This window comes from Bos indicus x Bos taurus, chromosome X (assembly GCF_003369695.1).
Source record: "Bos indicus x Bos taurus breed Angus x Brahman F1 hybrid chromosome X, Bos_hybrid_MaternalHap_v2.0, whole genome shotgun sequence".
NCBI classification, from domain to species: domain Eukaryota; kingdom Metazoa; phylum Chordata; class Mammalia; order Artiodactyla; family Bovidae; genus Bos; species Bos indicus x Bos taurus.
In genome coordinates, this window is record NC_040105.1 from 99652753 (window position 1) to 99665254 (window position 12502).

Genomic DNA, 12502 nt, shown 5'->3' on the forward strand with positions numbered 1-12502 from the left:
TTAGTAAATGACTAGAGAATGCTCAGGAGCCCCCGAGGCCAACAAGTGTCCAAAGACATGATTATTGTCCCAGAAACAGAGGAACAATCCCTGGAGGACAAAGATGGAAAGTAGTGAGTAGGCAGCTCAAAAGCACACTAGAATCCAGACTGTAATATTACCTACATAATTACATACTGTAATATTAGCTACATAAGGCCACAGTCTTTTCATGAGGAGAGATTTGTGAGAAAAGAAGAATAAATATGTAACATACACTATTAACTAATGAATGTCCCTAAGTTAATTACATGTGGGAAGAAAGTGTTAGTCACTCAGTCGTGTGTGACTCTGGGACCTCATGGATTGTAGTCTGCCAGGCTCCTCTGTCCATGGGGATTCTCCAGGCAAGAATACTGAAGTGGGCAGACATTCCCATCTCCAGGGTATCTTCCCAACCCAGGGGAACAAACCCAGGTCTCTGTTTGGCAAGTGGATTCTTTACTGTCTGAGGAAGTCCCAAGTTAACCTCATACTGAACCTCTCAGGTCACTTATCATTCACTGCAACCAATTCCTTGGTTTATAAAGTCATGGATGAAAGAACCACTCAAAGTGGAACTGACATAGAAATTTCTGAAACTGCATAGACTCAATCGTATATCTTATTAAAATGGGTCTCAATGGACTTAATTATATATTTTATGATGATGAGTTTTAACTACTTTAAGTTAAGATCATCAGAATACAAGTTACAGATGCATGCTACACACTAATTTCTCACCAGGAAATCTCCTTGATTTTGGTTATTTCTAATACCCTAGGAATACCTTATATACATGCTCATTGACATTTGTTTTGTCTTTTCTTTACAGGGTCCTTTTATTCCCTTCTGCTACTTTCACTTCTTATTTATTTCATATGGCTTGAGTAGATTAAATAGAGAGACTAGGGATATTTTGCTTATCTCTTTTAACAATGCCATGGACTTAAACAAACTCCTTCATCAGTTAACATAATCAAGTCATGGCAGCTGCATATCTATTTTTAGAACACCTGTGTTGATTTATCCTAGAACAAGCTTATAGTTATTTGAAAAATGTTTTTAACAGCATCATAATTAGAGCAAATAACCACACTCAATTTAAGAAATAAAACTGCTTTTCTTTTAGAAAAGTTGCTACAGAATTGGTAGTGAGAATACAATTTTTGTTATGTATCTAGAATATATTAATCAAAATTCAATGCATACTTATGTTGAATATAAAGGAAATCAATCTAAGTTATCAAAGAGGAGAGCAAAAAATTTTACTGAAAGTTGAAGTGGCAAAAAACAAAATAGCAGTCTTTTATGTTCTCAGTATTCAAAGTCAAAGAAAAGAAGTTTCCTTTTGACTTTAAGGAAACCAAAAAAGTCATCACTTCTGGACATATCATTAGCTGAATTCTGAATCATCAGCTGTATGTTGAGACTAATAATACTGCAATATCCAAAAGCTTGCAAAGCATCTAATGCTTTATAAAAGAAAACAGTAAGGCACATTTACTTACTTGGCTGCAAGTACTTTTGTCTAAAGAGAGAAAAACATTAAAGTTCGTAAGCATTATAAAAGTGCACATTCCACTTACTGGTAACATTGTTTTTAGTCCTGAACGAAGGAATTCATTCCTTAAATGTATTCGAAAATCAAGCTCATAAGGAGATGTGACAAGCGCATTTATAAACTGCATGCAGGCCACCTGCAATTATAAAGTAAACTGTGTTAAAAAAAGTTCATTTAATTAAAGAAATACTTAATGCTTTCAGATAACATTTTTTCCCTATACTAAAGGCATACAAACATACATTATGAAATATATTAAGAAAGGCAAATATTTATATAAGTATATTGACTATGACTTTATAGTAGAAACAAAGAAATTAACAATAAAGTTTCCGATGTCCAGAGCAATTCTAATGAAGGTAAAATGCATGGTCAAGTACTGCTGTATTTTGCTAAACTATATGAAGGATTATGATATTTTCTCTGAAAAACTCAAATTTCCAAAAGTGTGGATATAGAGCCCTTTAAAAAGACCATAAAATGTATCTTCCATTTCCAGCCATCCTCAGCATGCACTTGGTCTCAATTCTATATGGTTATAAATACTTTCCTAAAATAAATCAAATAAAGCTATGAAATTATGATATTAAAGAGTAGTGATAACTTAGAGATATTATTACACTGATTTATACTTGCTCCATTCTGTTATTAAATGGATCTGCACAAAATATAGACTATTAAAATATATGATTAAGATGAATTAATTTACTACATAAAAAATGAATGCAAGTGAATTAATATCAACTAGAAGGCACAGTGACAGAAATACTCATGTGCATTACATGATAAAGTAAATATAAGAGCTTGTTTTCAAGTAAACACGATTCTTTACTTAGATTGATGCTAGAAAATGGGTTTTGGTTTTCCTCTGATATTGTGCCTCCTTATTAAAAAAGAGGGGGGAGTTATTTTCTGGTAATGGCAAGCTAGTAGAGTATCAACCAAATGCTAATTGTCAGGTATTCCAAAGATTTTCCTCATTTTTTAAAAATGCTCAAGTCTAAGGCAATTGGCTGATAGTTTAACTGAAGAGCTGCACATTGAAATTGATTATTTTTAAAGTACATAATGAGTAGTTAGAGTGTTCAAAGAGCGAATGCAAGGGGGCCTCTGGAAAATATCAGATTTAGTAAAGATGCTAACTATATATAGAAGGGGACACAAATAAATCAATAGTTAGTATGAGAAAAACACCAGCAAAAGAAAAATATTTCAAATGTTATTCTGGCTTGACCTTATCCAGATCTGTCATTATGATAGTGATTTTTTTCAAGTATAGACAAAATATTAAAAGGTATATTGGTTTTATTTTTATATCTTTATAAATACAGTTAAGCTGCTTTGGGGTGGATCAAAAATCAAAAGTTGTAGGCATGAAGAGGATGATCAAGGTTGTCTTTAACATTATTAGCTACCTAAAAGATAATTTAAGAATGTAGTCCAATTTCTATGAATGCTCAAATGTCAAGCTAAATCACTGAGACATCTGACTAAATATTTGCCATTGACTTGGCATTACCTTAAAAGTCATATCAGGTAAGTTATTATGGTGCTTATGCCTTAATGTGTTACTTAACCTTCCTATTCATAATAAGAAAACGTTTAAGTCTTCAAATAGTTTAAATAGGCTGGAATATAAGTTTGCACAGCATACCCATAGCTATACTATCATTGTATTTGCATGACTGATTCTTGTTACGTTACAACTATGACCTGACCGAACAAGCCAAAGTACATGTCCAATCCAAAATTAATAGAGAGAAAAGTTGCCATCTGCTAGGATTGTTTTTGCCAGAAGGAATTCTAGCTTAATGGCTTGTATTAATATCCTACAAGTAAAGAGAACATTTCCATAACAAACAAGTTAATGAGTCTTGGAATTGTACCTTTATACAAGAAAAATATTTGGATCAGGAAATAATAAAAATAGTAAAAGTCAAAAAATTAATGAATGTAACAACATCTAAATAATTCCACATTTAGTAAAATAAATGTTGCAATGCTATTAAATACTTAACATGTAATATATATTGAATATATAACTAAATGCAGAAAGTAAAGTTACAGCCATTGACTATAGTATAAAGTGATTAGCAAATACTTTGAAGTTAGTAGTTTAAACAGGTAAGAGCACTGATTTATTAATGTATTATTTGTTATAAAATTCTAATGGATATTTAATTAATTACAAATAACATAAGATGAATATTGATACTATCATTTCATTTTCCAACATAATCTGGAAAGTAATGCTCTTTAAGAGGAACATCTATATTGAATGGATATGGAGAACAAAAAAAATCTTTTTAATTATCTCTACCTCTTTATATTACTGCACAATTACTGCCCAGGAGCAAAATCAATCCAATTGTCACTATTTACAAATACAAAGTTAAATTTTTAAAGTGTAATTAGTTTAAAGGGCTGAATATATTATTACTTAATTATAAACATGAAATATCCATTTTGTAGATTCAGAATTTATAGCTAACTACAAACTCCCAAATTATTATCATTATTATTTTCTATTAGCTTTTGTTACCAGACAACTTAGGAGTTTTACATAACATAATTCACCATCTAATCTCATTCTCACAACAACCACATGAACTGTTACTATTACACTCATTTCACAGTTGATGTAGCTAAGACTCAAAACAAATAATTTATACAAGGTCACACAGAAAGGAGGAAACTCATGATTCTAAACCATGTAACTTTACTCAAAATACAGTTTAATTTCCAGAACATTCCAGATGCCTAACCAACTCCATTCCTAGACTAACACAACAAAAGATTTTAAGGATTGGTAAGATAATAAAATTTAACTAGTGCATCATGTTTAATATATTAGGAATACCTAACTTTGAAACTACAGGTTTAATCAGAAAAACATTTATTTTAACAGTATGTTGTTTAGTATATAAAGTGGGTATCATATGTCAATTAGACTTCAATAAAAATAAAGTCATCATCATAATACATAATGGAATACAAAAGGAAGGAAAGAAGAAAAGGAAAAGAGAGAAGGAAGGAAAGAGGGAGGGAGAAAGAGAGGAGAGGAGATAGAAAATCGTCCTTGGAATGTGTTAGATTTCACTTTACATAATATAAACAATGATCTATGGGCAGTATTCAATCATACAACATAATGGCCTCTCACTCTCCTTAACTTGTTGCCAATCCCACTCCCTCCACTCCTTACTCAGCATGGATGAGCATGCAAATATATCATACACACACACACACACACACACACACAAGCATGCTATTCAATATGAAGCCACTAAATACAATTTAAATGTAGCTTAATTACAATTAAGTAAATTTAAAATCCAGTTGCTTGGTCTCATTAGTCACAATTCAAATGTTCAACAGCCACATGTGGCTAGTGGCTCCCATACTGGACAGCATGGATATAGGACACTGCAAAGTCTGAACACAGCACTGCACTGGACACATTAAATTAAAAACAGTTCTGTCCCAATATCTAAAACCTAAGCTCCTAGGGGGAAAACACATTCCTGAATAATGAAACTTTCAAAATCGGTATGTTCAACTTCCAAGTATACAAATTTTTAAGAGCATGATTGAAGGATATTGTCCTCTTTCAACGAAAAATTAATCTGCTTTCAAAAAACAAAAATCTAACTCCAGAGATAGAAAATTAAAAATTATGGGCTTCAAAAGCGAGAAAGAACAGAAAATATACCAATCCAATATTCTCATTTATAGATAAGGAAACTGAAAACCTAGGAAGATTAGCTCATTTGCCCAATACTTTATAGCTAATATATTTGTGTGTGTTAGTTGCTCAGTCATTTCAGACTCTTTGCAAGTCCATGGACTATAGCCTGCCAGGTTTCTCTGTCCATGGGATTTTCCAGGCAAGAATACTGGGGTGGGTTGCCATTTGCTTGTTCAGGGGATCTTTTTGATCCAGGGATAGAACCTGGGTCTCCCGTATTGCAGGGAGACTCTTTACCATCTGAGTCACCAGGGAAGTCCAATAAGAAGCCACAAAGATTGGATTTGAAAACAGGCCTCGTGACTTTTAGTCTTGAAATCTTCCTACCACCCTACAATGCACAAACTTGGTATTGCTGAATAGCATTTCCCCTGTACTGGAAAGAAAACACGTGCCTTTGAAATGAAATCATGAAGTTTACTATCTAGGTTTCATCTGATGCTTATTTTCTTTATAATGCATCTAAGGTTCAAAATGGTCTGCCACATCTGTTTTAAATCCAGCTTTCATAAGAATTAAAATTGTAAAAGTCTGAATTTTTTCATTATTGATAAACATGCTAGGCTAGAACCAAGATTCTGATTTTTGACCAGTAAAAATAGTTTCTGTATTTGCAATGTTATTAAATGATCTCCTTATAAGGAGATACCTATACAATATCTATACAACCTATTGAAAAAATGCATTAACATGTAGATAAAAGCTTTGTGCATGTGACAAAGCATCCAAAAATGTGTGCCATGCATAATTGTACTAAATTGAGTTCTATCAGTTTTTCCATAACATTATAAGCCTTCCTCTACCATAACAGTATACCTTCTTTCTACAATAATCACCCACATTCTTCAGTCAGAGGATGCTAGTATCTTCATTGTCAGGTGTGGGGTATGGTATAGAAGGTGATATATCACAAAATTGTTTTTAAACTTCCTAAAGATATGGCTCTAAATTTGTTTATGGTTTTCTTTGTAACCCCTAATTGTTCCCAATAAAATGTTTAAAATATAACAGGTATATTATATTACCTTCGCTGTTCACCTGAAACTATCACATTGTTAATCAGCTGTAACCCATACAAAATAAAAAGTTAAAAAATATACATAATGGGTAATAGTCATTAAATATTTCTAAATTTATTGACACGCAACATTACTATAAAAAGAAACTGCATTCAGTTTCTTAAGTGATAGAGAAGGGAAATATTTAAAAGTAAATTATCCTCATTAAATTCCTTGGAAAATGCTAGAACCTTTATTTTAACTCACCAACTCTAAAAACTATACAAACATATATCTGTCTGTGTGATCGCAATTCATAGAGCTATGGAGTACAAAAACTGCCAACTCCAGGACATTCTCAAAACAGATTATCCATATTGCTGTTAGCTCTGACAAATTGTGCTTTTAAAATGTTATTGACACTGTCAAATATTGACCTTATTAAGTACTTTGTTGACATTAACAAGGTCTTTCTTTATCCCAGCCTAGCAGGAGTTAGGAAGAAAGATAGTTTGAGTCAAAGTAAGTGTCAACCAAGAAAGACACAAATATACAGAGAAAGTTAATTAATTCAAAAAATGGAGAATTCCAGGCACAGCAAAGCCATGTAGGAAGGTACGGAGGTAGAGGGATGAAATAGCATGAAATGTTCAGGAAATTGGGTACCAGCTGACTGGACCAACTCTATATGTAGCAGAGTGATGGAATAGAATATGAGGTTAGAGTTTTAGCAAAAGTTAGATGATGAAGTATTTTGTGTAGACTAGCATTAGACTTTAGTCCTAGGGTCTCTGGGAAGATATTATAGGATTTTTAGCAGTGATATAACAAAAGCTGGCTTCCCTGGTGGCTCAACAGTAAAGAATTTGCCTGCCAATGGAGCAGACATGAGTTCTATCCCTGGGTCATGAAGATCCCCTAGAGAAGGAAATGGCAACCCACTCCAGTATTCTTGCCTGGGAAATCCCATGGATAGAGGAGCCTGGCAGGCTACAGTCCATGTGGTCACAGAGTCAGATAGGACTTAGAGACTAAACAACAACATAAAAGAACAGTATTTCAGAAGTATACCTTGTGGAAAAATGATTTACAAGGGCCTGGAATGAAGGGTAGAATATATTTAAGAATCTATGGAAATGGAAAACATAGAGCTGTGACAATGCCCTGAAACAAAGAAGTGGTGGCTAGGGGTTATACTATAAAAAGGAAGGGAAATACTATAAAAAGATACTGTAAAAAGAAAGGGAAATACAGTGATAAGGCTGTAGAACTGGTAACATTTAGTGACTGAGGTAATGTGGATAGAGAAGAGTAGATTTGAAGATAACTATTTATTTCTGGTTTATGATACTTGGTGGACAATGCTAAGGTTAACTAGGATGGGCAAAGAAGAGAAAAGCAGGTCAAAGTTGAAGAGACTGGAACAGGATAGACAGGATGAAGAAAAGAAGATAAGGACAGTTAAGGAAAATACTGAACTTGAAATCCAATAAGGAAGCAGGTGAATATATGTGATCTGTGAGTCAGGATGTATTTAGAATAGAAGAGTTCAGAAAGATTCATCTCATAGAAGTGCTGGAGGAAGTCATAAGGATGGATTAGGCTGCCAGGGATAATATACAGAATGAGCAAAGGACCAGAGTAAAGGATCAAAGGACTAAGGATAAATCTCTAGGAATAAGTATATTTTAAGGCCAAGCATAGACAAAAGAGATCTTCAATGTAACAAAGAGGTAAAAGAAAACAAGGAGAGCATGGTATCATAGAAGTTGAAGGAGGAGAGAGCTTAGATAGAGTGACCAATAGTGTTGAATGGTGCTGGAGAAGCCCTTATGATGACTTCCAAAGTGTTGTTGCTTTCTATATTTATGGAGATCACTAGTGAATTCCCATTACCACAAATTATGGATTTGGCAATTACACAACTTTGAAACAGATTTAAAATAAAAGACATTCTTTTTTAAGTCAAGTTATTTTTGTATTTGAAACATGATTACATTGTATAAATATCTCTATATAACCCCTTATTGTACTAATTCTACTTTTAAAATGATAGTAGTATAAAACTATCAATATATCGAACAAGTTTCCTAATATCAGACATTTCTTCAACAGAGTATTTAACATGATCATTTATTTTTGCACAAATTTCCTTATTATTCAAAGCTCCAGTACCTTGTTTTATCATAAATATGTCACTATTGACAAATGATAAATCATTTATCCAAAGCTACTTCCTCATACGTGATGGTTTGAGTGCAAATTTACAAATAGGCTTAGAGTAAATTCTCAACAGTTGAGAATCACTGTGGAAAGATCTGCACTATAAAGAATCAGTCAATATTTCTGCAGCGTTTGTCTATTTAAGCATGAGTATGTTTTGGAATGGAACTCTTTCTGAAGTGAATTCCTTAATCCCCACATTCTTAAAATATCTTAAATATAACTCATTATTATTATTATTTGCTGACTCAGGGGCATGATTAAATATATGAGTTAATGAGAGATGACAGAACACATATATGCCCTCAGGAGCTATTGAGATATATAGAGCTATTTTCCCTGAAACCAAATGAAACTAAATGTTATAATTTTTGAATTACAGTTCCACTCTTTCCTTATGTTTCTATCTCCTCGCCCCTTGCTTTCGTTTTCTCAGCTGTTGCCTCTTGATCATCTCAGTGCACAAGTCTGTCATAAAACATTTTCCAACCTCCCAACTCATACTTCTAGTCTGCTATGGATAGACAATAAGATACCACAGAGCGATAGGCTCTGATTAAAGACAAAAAGTCTTTGTCATCATGAGGCTTACTTGGTGTACTTGGTGACACTTTGTAGATTGCTCATATTTTCTTTTTCTTTTACTTCCTTTTTGGTTCCAAGTTATATTCCAAAATGATAAATCTCTCAAAACAGTGAGGTCAGGGTAAGTGAATCAACCATGTATTCACTTCTATGTTTTGTGTACCATACCTAATTATAACATGCACAATTTGTGAACTATATTCAATGTGTTAGATAATATTTTTTAGATGTATTAAATCAAAATAAAAACACTTCTGCACACAGCTTCTGAAATACTTTAAGACATATTGCACGTTTCAGACTAATACCAGCCTGTGAAGACTAGGACTTTTCTTGTAATATCTCATGGGAGGTTAGCTATATGACTTTCTCTTTCCATAAACAACTATTATTTGGAGGAATAAACTAGGGGCTGGGGATCAACATATACACACTACTACACATAAAATAGATAACCAATAAGGACCTACTGTATAACACAGGGAATTATAATCAATAAAGGATGTAAAAATATATACATGTCTGTGTGTATGATATATATAGCTGAATCACTTTGCTGTACAAATGAAACTAACACAACATTGTAAATGAACTATACTTCAATATAAATATTTTTAAATAATAAAAACAAGTTAAAGGGAAAAAAACTATTATTAACAGTCAGTATACCCTAGCTTTTCCTCTTGGGCTACATAAAAATTAGTTTCAACTGTATGTTGGTATTAGCTCACTCTGTCTTCTCTGAAGGGACTGGCAGACTACTCTGGTCTCTCTTTTTACCTCCTGGAAACCCTTCTCCCTACCATATTACTGGTTTTCTATCAGCAAAGATAATTTTCTGGAAAATTCCTGTGATCCTTCAAGACCCAATTAAAGCATCACTTCATCACTGAAGCCTTCCCTGACTTATGCAGAATATACCTAAACTTGCCTTCCTTTGTGTCCTCATTAAACCTTACCAAGACGAAAAGGACATGGTTGGAGGAAGCGCTGCTATTCCAAGCAAAGTGTTCTGCATGAAAAAATGTTTGAGGGCATTTAAAAGTCTACACCACATTTGGAAAACACAAGGTTTAGTATGGCTAAAACCTATGGTACATTTGGGAGATCGCTGGGGCCTAAGGCCAGAATGATAGGTTGGGGCCACACTGAGAGAGCTCATTCATTGTGTTTAGGATTTTCACTTTCATCAAGCAATGGGTATAGGTTTCTGGGAATGCTACTATGTTAGAATTAGATTTACTCTTGAAGGATAACTGACAACAGTACAAAACACTTGTCTGGACGGGAAGAATCTATCAGTTTGGGATACTAATTAGAAAACAGCTAGAATAATATTGCTGGGAGAATATAAATGTAGTGGAGATAGTGAAACTGGATATATTAATAGTCTTCTGTAAGACTTGATGATTAATTGGATGCAGGGAACAAAGAAGAATGAAGTCTTAAGGAAAACCAAAGGTTAGGCAGAAGATGATACCTCTATATTATCTAAAATGAGAAAGACAAGAAAAAGAGATTTTCTTTTGGGAGGAAATCATATTAATGGAAAGAGAAATGAGCCAATTTTACTAAAAGGAGGTAGCATACAGTGGTTAAAAACAAGTACTATGGAGCCAGATACCCTAGGGTCTAATTGGGCTGTATCTCTTATTTACTATGTGACTCTAGAGAAGTTATCTAACCTCTATGAGCCTCAGCTTACTCATCTATTAAATGGGGATACTAGTTCTCTATCACTCTTAGAGAATTAGTGTGAGATTTAAAAAGAGGTAACATATTAAAGAACATCAGCACATGGTTTATAAAAGCTAACTTGGCTTTCATATTTTTATGATGCTTCTAAAATATGCAGTTAGCTATTTGGACAGGTAGGTTTGAATACAGACATGAGCCAGACAAACTTGGGGGAATCATTAGAATACAGTTGGATTTTATTAAAGCTAAAGAAGCAATTGAGAGTGATCAGATATGTGTGTACATATAAATGTATATGTATCTGAGCTTATATATGTGTGTACATATCTACATATATACAAAAATGATGACAAAATAGGACCAAGCAAAGAACATAAGGAATAAAATATCCAAGAAGAAGAAATGCACAGAGGCAATAGAGAAAGAACAATTAGGGGTAGTCAGACAGCAATGAGCCAATGGTGCCTAGAAAGGCAAAGGTAGGAAAATTTTCAAGAAGGGAGCCATCAGGATTGGAAAGAAGTCACTGGATTTTGAAATTCAAGAACCACTGTCATCAGTCTTTTTAAGAACTATGAAAAAGTTGAGCTGTGAAAGTTAATTTAGGAAACAGAGAAAACAAGTATGGATGAGTCTTTTAGAGACTCAGACTATAAAATGAAAAAGGAAGATGAGAGGCTACTTCAAAAGATAAGAAGGATCAAAAGAAGGCATAGAAGACTTGAGAAGTAAGGAGAGACTTGAGAAGGCTACTCAGCTGAACGAAAGTCAATGAACAGAGAACATACAAAGATATACGATTTATTGTCTATTTCTTGAACTACTGAAGATAATGAAACTCCTATCATGGGTATAGAATTTAATTTTAAAGATGACCTAGAAAACCTCTGTGAAAAGTTAATAACCTGTTTTTAAATCCAAAAAGGATGGAGGAGGGGGTATAGTTATTATTTAAAAATAAAATTTGTCCTGTATTTTAACAGAATTACTTCAGATACTGTAATGACATTTTGAGAAGTCTCAGGATACAGAAATAGAAAAGTAATTCTGGTAAAATACAGCACTAATTTTATTTTAAACAACAGATTTAAACTTTTGTTTTTCATGTTGTATTCTAAATATATTTTGAACCTTCAGATATTTTTTATCCACGTGAAATAATCCAAATAAACAAACCCACCTCACAATTCTTGTGAGAGTAATTGTCTCTGTATATAACAAATTACTAATTTTGTACCTCATTAAAACAGGAAATTTCAAATTGTGATTTGTATATGTTTGCATCTGTAATCAGTATTCAATAACTTCTTGAATACCTAGCAAGATAATGATCCTTCAATATGTTACTTGTTAACAATTTGCCATTTTATCATACCATTCAGTCCAGCTTCCTGAAGGCTAGCAAATGTCACTCTCATTTCACTGTGTAGGCTGAACTATTCTATAGCAGGGGTGTCATTTTAAAGGTCAGACAATGCAATAAACAAATACTGACATCACAGAAATCTGGCTTCAAATCACACTTTACCTCTCAACAGTTGTGTGAATTTAAGAGAGTGATTTGAGTAATGAAAACTTTGAATACAGACATTAACATTTAATTCCTCCTAAGCAAACTCTAGAAGACGAGAACAAACTCCTACATATGACTGAAAGACAGTTAAGTTT

At 33.2% G+C, this 12502-nt stretch overlaps 1 protein-coding gene across 4 annotated transcripts in view; it reads right to left on the bottom strand.

Annotated features, from left to right (window-relative positions):
* DIAPH2 (diaphanous related formin 2) overlaps nucleotides 1-12502 on the bottom strand; it is a 982036-nt gene that overhangs the window by 682944 nt on the left and 286590 nt on the right. For all 4 annotated transcript variants that reach the window (XM_027534395.1, XM_027534394.1, XM_027534393.1 and 1 more), the window contains one exon: nucleotides 1608-1718. In XM_027534395.1, coding sequence (XP_027390196.1) covers nucleotides 1608-1718 — 111 coding nt within the window. The remainder of the gene's footprint in view (nucleotides 1-1607; nucleotides 1719-12502) is intronic.